The sequence below is a fragment of the Falco cherrug genome, chromosome Z (genome assembly GCF_023634085.1).
Source record: "Falco cherrug isolate bFalChe1 chromosome Z, bFalChe1.pri, whole genome shotgun sequence".
Classification (NCBI taxonomy): Eukaryota; Metazoa; Chordata; class Aves; order Falconiformes; family Falconidae; genus Falco; species Falco cherrug.
The window spans coordinates 83,498,355-83,514,902 of NC_073720.1; the positions used below are offsets into that span (position 1 = coordinate 83,498,355).

The 16,548-nt window shown below is 38.1% G+C and overlaps 1 protein-coding gene across 1 annotated transcript in view; it reads right to left on the minus strand.

The window, feature by feature from the left end:
• Positions 1-16,548, minus strand: part of XRCC4 (X-ray repair cross complementing 4) — a 186,914-nt gene that overhangs the window by 65,809 nt on the left and 104,557 nt on the right. The window contains 1 exon segment of the mRNA XM_055698668.1: positions 3,432-3,576. Coding sequence (XP_055554643.1) covers positions 3,432-3,576 — 145 coding nt within the window.

Sequence of the window (16,548 nt, forward strand, 5' to 3'; positions counted from 1 at the left end):
TAATTATTCTGAATTTCCACTTTATCCTAAAGAGTATCTTTATCTCAGCAAATAATTAAACAGTCCATTTAGCAATCCTTATTCCACTAATCCTAGCTCAGTCCTTTGCTGATCTCATGTCTATACTTCTTTCACTAAACTTAATATTATCCAAAGCACATTTCCAAGTTTCATTAAAAACGTTCAGTCCTTGAATAAACTGCCACAGTAATACTAGATGTCTATACAGACAAATACAACTTGACTCGTTTTCCTGCCACTGCACCCACACACAAAGCATGAGAAAGGCAGTACTCCTTTTGCTCTAATTTCTGTGTTAAACAGATTTTTATTTGCATTTTTCTCAGTATTCTTGGTCATATCTAAGAATATATTTTCATTCCAAATGACTAGAGAATTGCTAACATAACTAGCCTCAACATCCATAAATCTAAAATACTTGCGGAAACAGAACCCTTTCATTTTTCATGACTCACTGTTTCCTTTAGATGCTCTTAATTTCAAGCATAAACAGTACTTTCTTACCATACTTTAAAATGTTAGGAGAAAGACAAAGAAGATGTAATACCTATTATGTGATAATAATGACTGTGCTGAAAAACGCTGTGTTTTCAAAAAACAATCTAAAAGCCAAAAAGAAAAGAAAAACTTGGATGTTCTCCTTCAGTAAAGAGGTTTTTTTTCTTCTGATTTAGGATCTCGTATCAATCAACTTACGATGCAACAATATAAAGACAGCATTATGCTCTTGATGTTTGGTTTGTAACTGCCCCTTCATTGCCTGGCAGTCATGAAACAAGCACTGATGATGTCAGCAAAACTCACAAATGGAAAGTAACTCTAAATCAGTTTTAATTCATTAAAGCAAGAACCGTGGGATACAATTCTATGTGACAGCACCTTAAAGTATTTACATTACAAGTAAAGAATCAAATCTTTCTGCAGGTCTGTGCAGGAGAGCTCAGAAATAAGGATTCATTCGTGCATTTGCAAATGTGATCACAATCTGTCATTTGATCCTCCTGCCAAACAGAAAAGCATGATACGCTTCCAAGGGCTGTATGTATTCCATATTTGTGATGGAGCACTTCCAAAGGTGAAGGAATTTAGAGGTTAACTTCCTCCCTGCCTCCCCAGCAGGCTGGGGTGGTTTGCTTGGATCAGTAGTTTTTTGTTAAGTGACACAATACTGGAAAACATTTTGGGCAGGACCCCAATGTACCATCAGCTTAAGATAAAGCCTTTCACATTGTGTAGGATCTAGCCTTCTGTCACTACAAATCACTGAACAGGCTTCATAAAAAGAGACATCTATATTTGTGAACTGGGTTATGATACTAATTCTGTATCTCCCTGCTTTTGACAGGCCAAGGAGTAGTGAAAATTACTAGCCAAGCAAACTGGCTGAAAGGTTGGTTAGCAGCTGGCAAAAGACAAGGTGAAGTTCAAACCCAAGAACTAAGCGGGGACATTGAGAAAAATAATCAGCAAAATGGAAATTGTTACAGTCCGGCTTTTGTAATGCTCCAGGTAAATGAGGAATAATACCTTTTTATCCAGTCGAACAATTCACACTGCCACTGTATTTTAAACTAAAGAAAGGACTGAAAAACACACTCCTGTACCAAGCAATTTCACATTTGATTTCTGAAGTCACCACAGGATCATAGAGCTACGTGGCTCTTTCATTGTCCGATACACCTCCACTGTTCTGGCAGGTACGTGCCAAGCAATGTCCTGACCTGTAGAGCAAAACTGTTGTTTACAATACAATTCACACACGCTTACTGCAAAAAGAAAAATGGGGATAGAGACTGACAGAATGGCTGTTCCATATGGTAAGCCTTAAAATATTACTGATTATGTTATAGACAAGAAGAAGAGCCCATCTTCAGATGTAGCCCGACATGATTCTAGAAGCATATTAGAAATGATTTGCACAGTACGAAAAACACAGCGTTGTGCCGTTTTTTCTAAAACTTGCAGTAATTAAAGGAATTAAACCAAAAAGATCAATATCCTCTTAGCCCTGCCCTTAAACACAGGGCTCCGGTATGCATACACCAAGGATTGCTCAGCCCAAGGCTTCTATATACCTGCAATCATTTGCCTCTGTAGGTTTTCCTTCCATGATCAATACTAAAAAGAATGAAATTGTATTTCAGGCAAACACAGTCAGGCTCTCAAAATCAAACTGACTATGTACCATGGGGAAAGGGCATTGTTCATTGCAATATACTGGACTTTAAATGAACAGAAGAGCAGAATTTGAAGTTTTTTCTAGACCGTTCTAAAAAAATATAATTATATTATTATTCTTTTTTAGTAATAAAACAGGATTGTAAGTATAAACATTGACCGCTGGCATCAAGCCACAACTTTCTATGTCAAAATAAGATAATTATCTTCCTCATTTGAACTGAAATCTTTGCTAAACACGGGAAATGTCTTTGTAGTCTACTTGTGTCCATGTCTGTTTAAACAGTTTATAATCCTTTGGATATTACAGAAAAAAGGGAAAAGAAGTATTTTCAAATCTAACTTACCACAGATCTTAAAAAAAAATCAGTTTTTGATGAAAATACCACCAATCATACTGCAGCTCCGAAGTAATTCTATGCATAACTAAGCACCTCCCCGATCAGGTGAAAATGTTTCTAAAAGTTGAGAGTGACACAAGACGAAGACGACTTTTATTGTGTTATAAATTCTGACCCCCTTGTCTTTAAGAGTGAATTCTTTCTTCTCCCCACTGATCTTATTTTCAAAAATCTATTCTTGTTTGTTAACAATGGTATTGTGAATTAATTTTTACCGAAATTACAAAGACAGAATCACAGGATGGTGAGGTTGGAAGGGACCTCTGGAGGTTGCCTAGCTCAGCCTCCCTCCTCAACCACAGCAGGTTCTCCAGGACCATACCCAGTTGGATTCTGAATATTTCCAGAGATGGAGACTCCACAACCTATTTAAGCAACCTGTTCCTGTGTTTCACCACCTTCACCGTGAAAAAAGACACTCATAATGCTACTAACTTTCGGTGACACAGCTTAGCTGAATCTGTCCATCTTAGTCTGACACTTGCTATAAATGCATCCATCTTTGTCTGCAGGGTTACATGGTAACCTACAGAACATTGTTTTAGTAGGCTTCAAAGTATTTGCTTAAAAGTCATCCAAGGCAATTAAAGAATTTTACAGTTGTTACTTCAGAGTTGTATTAAAATTACTAAGTGATTGGGACTGACAATTTAATCATTCACATCTATTGAAAGTTGGGTAAAATTACTGTAAATGACTATACGGAATGCAACACAAGAGTACTCAGTCTGAAATACGAAACTGCACAAGAGAGGACAAAGAAACCCAAACCGCAAACTCTCTGACATCTTTAGATATGAAAACATTTCATTATATACGAAAACTGCTTACTGTTTCCTGGCTGGCAGCTCTGTCTCGTACGCAGCCATCTTTGCTCCCACCCCGGCAGACTTTGCTGTCCTTTGTCTTCGCTTTCTTCTTGGAGCAGCATCAATGACGTCGGGGCTACGCAGAAGGGAATCCCTTTGTTCCAGTGCTGCCAAAAGGAAAATCATCAAAGTTGAAAAGAACTTGGAAGTGTTGCAAGACGATGCTTAAAAAATTTTGTTTATTTTTATTAAAATCTCTATACTGCTAAGATGGGGTCAGATTTGACAGCAGTTTGTGTCAAAACAAACAGATGACATAAAGGGAAATTAAAAAAAGACCACATTTAAACTAGACAGATAAGCTGTCCTCAACATCTCTTTGTAGTCAGGAAACAGAAAGATGGGCAGTCATAAACCAGAAATATACTGATGGTCTCCTCATTCCTCATTTCAGATTCTACAGTAACTAGAGAGGTAGCTTACAAAGCCCAGGGTCACCTACCTGAAGTTAGTCTTTGTTACATACAAAATAACTGAGGAAGACGTGCACATGGCACAGGGACACGACCCTGAGTGTTCCGCCTGCTACATGGCTTTTTTCAGACTACTGGTCTGCAGTATGGACAGCTATATACACCCAGAACAAAAAAGAATTAAATAACTGTCAATGTTCATTAGGATAAACCCTTGAGAGAAGGTTACTGTTGTGATCCAGCATTGTATTTTGTAATGTACTAGTCATTCCACTAACACGGACCTCCAGGCAACGAATCCTTACAGGTTCTGCTGGAGACAACAGGCAGAAAGACTGATGGACAGCCTGACGCCTGTTCAGTGAAGCATGAAATCATCCATCTGAAGCAAACCCATGCATAAGAAGTGGTCACACCGGCTCACTGGTGGAACCCGTGGAGCAGGTGGCCCTGGTTCAGACTAAACCTCTCCAAGTGACAAACAGTAGCTGCAGTCTGAAAGGAAGACAGGGAGAGCTCCTAACAGCTCGCAGCCCAAACCTGCACATCCCGTCCGTGATTCCACCGACGCCTCTGCTGAAGGAAAGTAAAGTAGGCTCCGTTCAGGTTCATTTACCTACAATTCTAATCTCCATCATTACCACAGAAACTACGATTTCACATCTGGTTCACACTCACATTATCATGTGAATTCATAAAAGATGCTTTATCATCACGCTAGAAAAACAAACCCTGCTCTGCCTTGACAGTCACCTACTTGAAGCAAAAATGTCGAGACAACTGGATCCTTCCTTAAGCTAAACCCCTCCTTTCCCTTGCTATTAATGCACTCAGAAGATACGGAGATATTTTTATCCCAGCTATCAACATGACTGTAGCATGCTTTTATTTGGTATGCCTGTTTTAAAAATAAAATCTTTAATTGCTTTGAATTTTCAAGATGATATCCAGAACAGCACACATTTCAACTGAAATATATGAAATAATAATGTAGTGACGGAAGCTGATGTTATTATGGGAAATTCCCTGATTATTACTTTCTGTGTGTTTTAGGAAGATTGAATCTCCATGTGGATGAAAGACACCATAATTTGAGATTCAATACCAAAGGTTTTCACTGGCAGTGCGTAATGGGTCCCATTCCTTCATTCCTTTCACAGTAGCTATCAGCCTCTACTGACAATGAAATGGGAAGAAAATATGCAACCCACAAGTAACATTTCCACTGTATCTCAAAAAAACCAAAAAAGAAAAAAGTTTCTGACCAATAACACTGCAAAATGAAACATGTAGATAGAGGCTCCCTAGAGCAGGTGCAACCACTGCTTACAATGAAGCATATGCTCAAATACCAGAACCTCTTAGTTTTTACTTTATACTGCATCACCGACTTAGATTTGTAGGGTGAAAACAGGTGCTAGTGGACATATTTTGAAGGCATAAGCTAATTACTAAGTTTCAAAGTCCAGTACAGACAAGACATGTTGCCTATAATAAATGCTGAAAAGGATTAAATTACAGCCCAATTGTCCACACTAAACTTTAACTAGCTGTGAATACTTTCCCAGTGCTAAATGTTGAAAGTATGTTTATGATAGTTACTATTTACTGGCAGCACGTTCAGGGTAGTGCATCTAACATTTACACTAACATTATTTTGTATATTTCAACATCACTTCCTAAAGTCAGCCCCTTCTTAATTAATACACACAAAATAGTTTATTACCAAGAACCTTGAACAATTTTATTACGATAGCTCTTATCCTTTCTTGTTGCTGTTCTCCTCCCACACTCTGCTTCTGCCAAAAAGCAGATCCAGAAGTTAGCTACATATACATAAACAACACAATGCTGATGTTAAATAAATAATGTCTCCGTGCTTTTACTTGTGTAATATGCAACGGTGCTCATGACCCCCACGCTCAGCATTCTTTACTGTTTAGACACAAGTACTGTTTATCTTCTACTAGTGCTCTAGTGGTGCTCGAGTGAGAAAAATGGAAGAGAAATGTTCGTATTTGCAGCATATTGCATTTGTGCTAACTTCAGGCTGGGAAATGTTCTCAGTTTTCTACTAAACATCTCAATCTAATCTTTCCCATTAAAAAAATGTTGCTCTTCTGACATATTTAAACCCAGCAAAATAAAAAATATTGACCTAAATGATTCAGTTAAACCTGTGCAGTAGAGTTGACAGTTTCTATTGTGAGAATGTTCCTTTTTAAAACACCGAGAAGAATGCTTCTCATTCAGACAGCCTAGAATGAAATGTTACGAATAGTAGTAAACTGGCTCAGAGATAATTGCTGATCACCATAGGTTTGGGGTTTTTTTTGTGGTTGTTGTTGTTGGTTTTTTTGTTTGTGGGGGGTTTTTTTGTTTGTTTGTTTTGTTTGTTTCTTTTAAGCCAAACTACCTCTTAGGTTAGAACTGCTAATGAAATGATGGCATATACTTGAAGTTTAAAGTATCATGCATCACCATATGACTTTTAACACCCACCCACTACTGCTGCCCAAAAATAATTCTCATTAATGGATTTATTTATAGCACTTGACTAAAAGCCAGAGAAAGCTTCAGCAAAATATTATCCATTGCTCAACACACAATCATTTGGAAAACTGAGAGACAGTCTTGAACATAAACCTAGTTTTTAATTCTGAAAAACTTTCCTGTCTAAAATTTCATCACCATTCTAAGGAAGTTAAGTTCCTTGAATTCTCATGAAATTTAATTTCTTCCATCGGCATTGTGTAATACGATATGAATGACTATTATACCTTTGAGAAGAACAGTACCAATTCAAATACAGACAAGAGCATGATGTGATGAAAGCCAGTTAATTAAACCATGTAAACCACCAGGGCTGATGAAGAGAGAAGTTCCCAATATACAACATAACTTCTGCTGGTGAATAAGTTTGCAAGAAATAAGATTGATAAGAGAGCAAGAAAGGGAATCATAGTTCAAGAATATTTGTGCTTAAGAGGATTAGAGACTTTACATAAAAACTTTATGGTTTTTTTTTTTGCTGTTTGAAGAGTGATACTATTCTGTGGGTAGAGGGAGTTTTCAAAGAAGAAAGGATATTCTAGAAAATAATTTCAACTGAAAACTAAAAATAGCTTTCACTGGTTTGGAAGTCAGAATGAAATTAAATCAATTTAGGCTCATAATGTTGGGAGCTTGGAAACAGACGATGCCTTTACTCTAATACAGAAAAACACCAGGAACTCATTCGCAGGACCTTTGGTACATAGCACCTTGCATCCACAGAGAACAGCACTGCCTCTTCCTAGCTCTCTGCTGGGGGCAAAATCATTGCAGGGGACATGCCGGCAATGAAAGGGGGCAGATATGTTCGCCCAACTCCCCGCATCAAGGTCTGATCCTGGCAGCATTGTTTACTGTACTAACATAGCATCATGACCTCTGAAAACTACAGGCGCCTTAAAATTAATTTCTATAGCTCCCTTACAGCTATATCTTTAAATTGACTTTTGTGTTAATTTATTTTGATACACAGAAGTCAATTATTTAAAAATAAATACCTTCCAATCTACCACATTCACTTTTCAGTCTCAAAAAAAACCTACCCACCTTCATTCCCTGTATATCATTACCTATAATGAAAATTCTACAGCTTTAACTTTTCTAATTATTAATGACAGTGTTGTACTCACAGAAAACAGAATCCAGATCCTCTCAGTACAAGCTCTATTCTCATTAAAGGACTAAAAGCAGTACTAAAAGAATAGCTTTGCCATAAAAAAAAAAATAATGGAAAGGAGCATAGCAAACAAAAAATCAGTCCACATTTGAGCAATCTGTTTGCCTACAGTGACCTAACTTCACACAGATAAAAAACATACCCTCAACATCCACATTCCTGACAGGTGTACTGCAAACAGGAAACAAAAAGTAGTAGTGCATGAGATTTTACATATAGCAAACACAGTCACAGACATCGCTTCTCTTTACCTTGCTACCATATATTTAAGATATAACAAAGGATTCCCAAACTTGAACACTTATTTCATTCCTATCATTGGAAACATCTCGTGAAGCTGCTACATTTGCTTAGCTAAACTGTCCTGTGTAGGTCCAGATTAAAACTCTGTACCCTAATAGTATTTTGAAAATGATCTATTGCTGACTTTTAATGCAATATGGATGGCAGCAGAACATAGACCTTGTTATTTATAGTTGAAAGACTACCTCAGTGTCCTCATCTACTTATATTTCTATCCTATTGGTAACTAGCCTCAAGTGTATCGTATGTTTTTTGTTATCTTAATACCCATCATTTGTTTCCCTTGATAAAATACTTCTTTTCCTCTCTCAGTGTTTGTGTTCCTTACCATGCTAAGTTACATTAGAGGGGGATGTGTCCTTTGCAAATACATCCCTACAGCCACAGGTCCCGTGGGATTAGTCCCACTGGTTATAATGCCCAGGACAGATTCTAAGTTAACCACAGTAACTCCAGCAAAGGAGACACTGCAAAGGAAAACATATTTAAACTCTGTACTGCTATCAGATTTATTTCATTGAATTATCAGGACATAACACAAAACCAGTCACCAATGTCAACGGGATTCAAGGAACATACACATTTCTGGCACGTACCACTAGATTAAAGGTATTTAGCATCGTAAACTTGCTTCCTCACAATAAAGAATCTGCATTATAAAAAAATTATGTTATAAAAAAACCCACCCAACTTTATTTTTGGATTGGAATGGAACAGGAAAAAATTATAAAGGATGCAAGCATTTATCCTCAAGAAAAGGACTGGCTTTTGTTTAAAATGATCTCCTGTCCTGGAGATTTTATCAACAGCAGCACAAAAGTCTGCCAATTTTAATTTCTGTTCTGAACGAAAATTTACCCGATTCCTTTTTCATCAGAGTAGTAAGGACATTCAAAAAATCAGATTTTCAGATATTAATGCCATCACAGGTCCCCTAAATTCCTCTCAGAGCCCCCCGTTAACAGAACAGAATTTCCTGGCTGAATTCTGCTCAACTCCAGGCAGCATGTGTTGCTCCACAGAGGTATCAATCGAACTTCCAAGTTCTGCTGTCTCTCTTTAATGAAGCAGATGAGAAAAGGAGGCTCAGGGAGACCTTGCTGCTCTCCACAACTGCCTGACAGGGGCTGTGGGCAGGTGGGGGTCGGTCTCTTCTGCCAGGTAACAAGTGACAGGACAAGACGAAACAGCCTCAAGTTGCACCAGGGGAGGTTTAGGTTGTGTATTGGGGAAAACACCTTCACGGAAAGGGTGGTCAAGCATTGGAATAGGCTGCGCAAGGAGGTGGTGGAGTCACCATCACTGGAGGTGTTTAAAAGTTATGTAGATGTGGCACTTAGGGACACGGTTTAGTGGTGGACCTGGCAGTGTTGGGTTAATGGTTGGACTCCATGATCTTAAAAGCCTTTTCCAACAAATGGTTCTATGATTATACAATTTAACTTAAAATCAGTCCCTTGCTCAAGGACCTTGCCATTTTCACTAGGATGGTTTCTTTGGGAAACAACCAGGCTGCACACAAAATTACTGCCTCTTCTGCCTGTGCCTTTACTCAGCACTGGTAGCAGATAAACTAGACTGAAAGATGACAAAGTGGTCACAAAATGGGCACCAGGACTACCTGTGACAGCTGCTCCCCAAGTCATGAAAGAAAAAAAAAAAAGGGGGGGAAGCAGAACTTAGTGCTTTAATCCTTGACTATAGTGTAACTTCAGTAATTATGTGGTTTCTCAATCTCAGCCTAATTCCTAAGGGATCACCATAGCTGATAATAATTAGCGTCTCTTTGACATTCTCAGCAGAGTCTCCTAAATGAGCGGGTATGGAAATGAGTGTGTCTCACTGATGCAGGCAATTCCTGCAAAGTAGGATTAAGTCATTCTTGACAGGCAATTTAGGAAACATCACTTCTACCTATGCTAAAGTTATCCTGTATATACATATTCTGGCCATAATCAGGCATTTCTCATAAGAAATACATCTATTTAGATCACTCAGAGATCCAAAATTAAATATTGGTATTTACGGTTCATGCATATGCTTCAGTGCAAGTAACAGGAATATGTCACTATTTTAATTTTAGGAAAACAGTGAGAACCATTTTCCATTCCCTTTGTCTGTTCTACTTTATATTTCATTCTTTGTATAAATTTGGGTTTACCGTACCATAATACCCTGGGGCCTACAGACAGTTGAGACTGCAGTTCTATAAATTTTCTGTCAGTTAGTCATTAACATTTATTTTTATAAAGAATATCTCCAAGGGAAGTGTTTATGAAGACACATTTTAAAACAACTCCAGCAAAAAGTTTAGATCCAGCTATACAAAATTTATAAATTGTATCCAGTTCAGTAAGGACGCTTACATTTCACCCTCCTAGACTATATTACCACTGACAAAGCGCTCTGTCTTAACAAGTAAACTTTTCTATCTACAGACTGCTCTTTTCCTGATGCCACCCCTTTTCAAAACCTTTTAAAATATAATTCTTTTCTTTAATTAAAAAAAAACTTATTTAAAACCTGCAGGGAAGCTTATCAATTTATAATAAAAACATGGCTTCCTTCTCAATGCTTATTTATGGGAGATAACTCAGGTGCTTATCTGTTACCAGTTGATATCATCTTGAAACTAGATGGCCAAAAAAAAAAAAAAAAAAATCAGTGTAAATTTGACAAATAATAATTTTGGCCAGGAAGCATAAACAAGTCTCTTTTCATATATCAAAATTTCAGAGGAGAAAAAATAAGTTTTAAAAATATCTGCAGAGACTCTGAAGGAGCTCGTTAATTTTAAACATCAAAACCATGATCTCTAATAGAAAGCCCTCTTTTAAAAATACTTTGATATGGGATATTTCAATGAAACATATGCACTTAATCGATGAGATACTAATTTTCAATAATCCATAATAATGTTTGTTGCTAAAAGTACTTTAGTAACACCATAATTCTAAGAAAGTCATTGCTTATAAACATGGTTAAAGGTTACGATTTACCAGTAACTCAGCGATCTTGAAAATTCCCACAGTACACAGCTGTCTACCATATATTTGTAGTGTCTTTGGCCCCTAAAAATTATTACCTGCTTTACAATGCAAACAGAAAGCTTTGCAACATGCTCCAATCTTTCCTGACATGGGTCAGGTAGGGGCTCCGTCATGAAGCAGTGAAAGCTAAGGGATTGCAGCTCTGATATCTGAAATCTACTAACAATTACCATTGCTTTCCCTGCCTTATTTGTACGGATGCTTGCAGAAGCAGCGGCAACGTTGGCGGCTCAGGTGCTGTGGTGGTTTCTGACTAGCCAAGGGCTGTTTGGTGACAAGTTGGGCTGCTCAGCAACAGCATGTTCCAGCTTTCCAATGGTCTGCTGAAAGATCAGGTTTATCACCTGTAGCTTCCGAAGTCCGTTTCCACCTCTGACCCTCACATCTTTTTGAAACTGCATTAATGCTGCCCGAGGAGACTGATTTTTGTGTACCACGGCTGGACGTGCTGTCGCCTAGCACACCAGCAAATCCGAGTTCAGGCAAAAGCATTTAAAAAGTCGTTGTCTGAAAAGGTTTAGATGAGCTCAGTGTCCTGGGTGTGACTGTTTGCTGGAGTCATTCTCTGGACTCCCTTGATGTTCTCTTTGGATCATCTGTACCACCCAGGGTGGAGGCAGGAGGCTTCTGAACAGCATCCCCAGGAGACATTAAATGGCACGCAGGTCAAGTAAACAAAACAACAAAACAGAGAGAAGAATTAAAAACATCAAGCTAAGAAAAGCTTTGGAAAAAAAAAAAATTCCTGGCTGTGATCTTTCGATGCAGCGTGAGGTAACAGAGTACAAAGTCATTTCTCACCAGGTATGTAAAACATATACCTCATGCCTGCAATTCCAGCTGACAGCTTTTTTGCTCTAGTGAATTTTTCTGGTCTACAGCTTATGCTGGTTGCTGAGCCTGCCCAGCTTATCCAAGCCCTAGCACTGACAGCGGTGGGCTTCCAAGTACCACCTCTAAGGTTACCCCATACATCAGACACCACTTACTATTATGCCTAAACCCTGCCTGTGCGGATGGGGGGGTCTGGTGTTTGAAAGTTGCCTTTCAAACACCTAAAACACATAAAACCCCTAAAGAGGAGGTTTAATAATGGCAATTATGTTACTTTATCTATTTCAAATCATTGATATTTTGTTAGTCTTTATGTAAAATTGTCACCGTAATGCTCTTTAGAATGCGAAGATAAAGTAGCATAGCTATTTACGAGCATTTTGAAACAGGGATTCTGAATTTAAGCTAATGGTAAGCCTCAAGCCCTTGGACATGCATTTGTAAGAAATATAGCTACTCCTGCACTAACTTCTTCACTCAACATCAGTATATCTTGCATGGTGAAATACACAACAGTGATTGAAAAGATCTGTAAACAATAAAGACTTCTGACTCTTTTTTCTTTTTCTTTTTTTCTTTCGTTTCTTTAGATAAAGCACTGGGTTGTCCTTGTGCTTGACTAGTCTTTAGATTATATAGTCTGTCACCCGGAATTGTACATAAAGCCAGTTTAGAAGATGATCACCTTGACACACATATTTTATTCACTAAGAAGCCTGCAGGAATCATGAGGCCAGTGAGATCCGCCTCTGTGTACCAAAGGTAGTCTTAAATTAAAAGCAAGTGCGAGCTACGCTCCGGCCATAACCTACCCAGTGCCCTGAAGTTGCACCACAGGGCTTTGAAATAGTGAAGCTTAGACTCTTATGCCATGAAAATGATTTCTTTCCCCATTACACTATTTTTGAGGAAATCAATACAACTCAAGGGAAGCCACAGGCTGCAATAACTCTGGAAAAATCTGTGTTTTCATAATGATGGCATTTTATGGTGAATAAATTACTAACCTCTACCAAAAGCTTTATTGTGTGGCATTTTCTAAGCTGCCTTAGAATTTATTTATTTATTTTTAGTTACTATTATAAATTCCATTTTTTGGGGAATAGATACTTCAGGTTGAGAAACATTTCAGGCAGAAAAATCTAAAATAAAATTCTATTTAAACATGAACTTTGCCTGCCTATATTTCACCGTATATTAGTAAGGAAGAATAATAATGTTTAAACAAATGCTACATTCAGATCGGAAACTATTTTGCTACTTGCTTATATAGCAACATAAACATGTTGTCCTATCTGTTTTCTCCGAGAGACAAAAAGACAGATTTCAAAGTTTAAAACAATTTACTCTAAAAGTTAGTGACATAAGCCCTATGTCCCTTTATAACAATATGCAACTTTAACCTTGGAACACAGAACAGCTACATTAAAACTGTCCTTGTATGTGAAAATGCATAGCTAATGATTGGATTGAGCCTAATCGTTCAAAATTTTGTTGTCAAAGGAAAAACGCTGAGGAAGCATTAGACGACTGAAAAAGGACACGGAGCTTGCAGTTTATATGGTGGCCCTGCATCCCTAACAATAGCATCGGAAGCAGCCAAGGGCAGCTGCTTACTCAAAAAGTTACTAACACGCTTTTTAACTCTAGCTCCCCAATTATAATTCTGTGTATGGTTGTGCCAACTAAAAGTCACCACTACTAGTGGCTGTTTTGTAGTAGTGTAAAATGACTTAATTTCATCATGCTCCTAAAGGAATATCTGTTACTTGCTGACATTTGAGTAAGACGCTAGTACGTACACATGGATAAAATCTTCTGGAACCTGTAAGCAGAAGTTAAGTTTAATATTTTTTTCCCAACTCCGCAATATTCTGGCATCCAATACTACAAATAATTTTCTAAGGATCAAAGTTATTCAACACGCAGAGTCCTGCACCGCATGCAGGGGGTCTCAGGATCTGTTCCTGGTCCTACCACTGGCCTTGATGCATACCCATACTTGGTTTCTTTGTGTGTAAACCATGAGTAACGTCTGCTTGACATTATCTTCACACTGGGGAATGAAAAGGATCACACAAGCCAGGTCCAAAGGACAGAGGCACCTCTGTCATGTAAGAGCAGCTAAGAGGTATTACTGTTTCTGCAGACACCAGTTACGTGCATGTGTGCAGGGACTCTGGAGGATGGAGAGGGCAGGGAGGCTAGTTGTCTGTGGAGCAAACGGTGAGTCTTGGCGGGGGTAGGTGTGACAAAAGGGACAGTTTTGTCCAGCAAGGCTCAGCCACAAATAAGCTTGGGATCTAACAGTACAGTGAGCCGCTCCGATGACCGATATGATTCTTCAGCATGTGAAAGATTGTAAAGTGCTATTGTAATCGTCCAATCAATGTTGATGGAAAATAGCTGAATGAATGGAGACTGATTAATACAAACAGTACTACTGACAGGATCAAAAGTCATGTCAATATTATAAACTGTGTAATTAATAAAATAAATTAAGACACTCATGGGTCAAAACTGTGGGATTTTTGTTGTGGGTTTTTTTAGAATTTTTACTTCTATGTAAAGTAAACCTTTAGAATAGTAATCCACTGCCCAAAGTATTCAACATCTTGACTACTGAAGTGAAAAACTGGGAAGTTAGACATGACACCATGAGACATGCTTGGAAAAGCCCATGCTTTGCTTCCGCACCCTCTGGGCTTCAGTGATGATTACCAAAAATTTTGGGTGTATCCCGTAAGATTTAGTACTGCCGCCTTTTCCATCTATTCCCCTGATCCCTTTTCTGCCTTCAGCAAATTTTGAGACAAACTGAGTGTACTGTGGTGACTCGTAAAAGGAGGTCGTTGCCCATAAAATGACTATGCAATGTCCTTGACAGAATTATAACAAAGTACAAACCCGTTCCTTCTGAAAGATTGTTCCAAAGAAGCTCGTGCCCTTACCAAATAACCTTGCTACAGAAAGGATTACTAGAATATTTATATTGTACTTGTATGTATATACCCTCTTTCCAAATTGAATATGCTTTAGATACTCTATTTCTATTGCGCATTTTAAAATTTTACATAACCAGCTGATACGCTTCCAAACTCTGGCATGCATTTTCTTACTCTTGCTGTGAAATGAGCAAGCTGACCTGAGGTCTCAAACGCCATTCACAAGGAACAAAGTTCTATTTACAACATTAGCTTCCTGGACCCATTTATTTATAGTAAAATTAATATAAAACCTTCACTAAATAAAAGACATACCATTAATATTGCCCACAAATTGCTGTTAGCTACCTGCTTTTTTCATACAGTGCTTCTAAAAGGCTTTTCACATGCTGTGAATTTAAAGACAGCATTTAAGATGTCACTATGGCATGTCTTTATATACAGCTGCCATTAAGGTCTTTATGATGGATTCGGAAATAATGAACATAGAAGGTGCATGTGTCTCAGTCAGACATGACATTAACGTTTTTATGGCAGATGCACTGGCACAATTTCAATCAACATAACAGGATAATTTTGCTGTGGAAAATGCTACATGTAATTTCGGTTACACTAAGAGGTTCTGAGAATATATTTCAAGAAATTTAAAGATCTCAATAAGCACCCTGAGAGAAGCAATACATTAATATTTATTATAAAATTTACTGAGCAATGAACATGAAATCTGATCATGTACAAGACATTAACATATCATGAACAAGAAATAATCAATCAGCATGTCTCAGTCAGAACCAAGAGGTTGGTTTAATCTGTAACAACATCTATTTTAGATGCTTTTAAACACTTACAATGCAGTCTGCAAGACATACATAGCACAATTTCAACTTTTATTAATCATTTATTATTCGTTGTGAATGGATCATAAAATTTATGGTAGGGCTCAAGACCCGTGTTTACATTCTGACCTGGGCTGGTTTTCTTCATCAGGTCCCTGGATATCTGCAGGGTTCTCCTGATCTGGCTGGGCTGTACACACATGCAAAGTTCACCACTAACAGACCACAGCTGAAGATGTGGTTAGAAAGGAGCTCAACTTCAGAAGCGTTAACCTACACGATGAAACACACTGTTATTGACAAGCTGGAAGATATTCAGGGAGATTTTAAAGGGTAACGGTGACAATGAATGGCAAAGGACTATGGCAAACAGCCTGGCCCAAAGTTAATCGGACAATAAAGATTCACAGCCAGGATGCAAGATGAAGTAATTGTGTGGTGTGATGGTAAGAGTCACAGCCAGACTCATTATGCAGAACTGGCTTTGTTCCCCTTGGGATCCACTAACTCTGGGATAGTCTTTCCATATGGCAAAAGCTCCACTCCTCAGTAAGAAAAAACAGGCTCACGCCCTGAGCTGTGCTAATGTTCCATGTTTCCTTCCCCAGCCAACGTCCCTACGACTCACCAGGGCCAAGAGGCGCCACACAAATTCTTTAGTAAAATGCAAAAGACAAGTTTTTGATTACCTAAATCACCAAACCCACTTGATACAACAAAGCAACACGTGTTCAAGTCTAGGAAACATACTGTTTTCTTCTGATAAAGAGTCTTACTACTAAGCCCTTCTGATACTCAGACTAGCCTTTTGCAGCATGCAGCAGCCTGAGAAATTGCTTAAGGGTAGAACACAGCTTGGACTCGACAAAGCTTCATGTAATTCCTCTACCCCTCCATCAGCATGCAGTGATTCTTAAAAAAAAAAAAAAAAAAAAAAAAAAAAAAGTAAAAAAAAAGTAAAAAAAAAA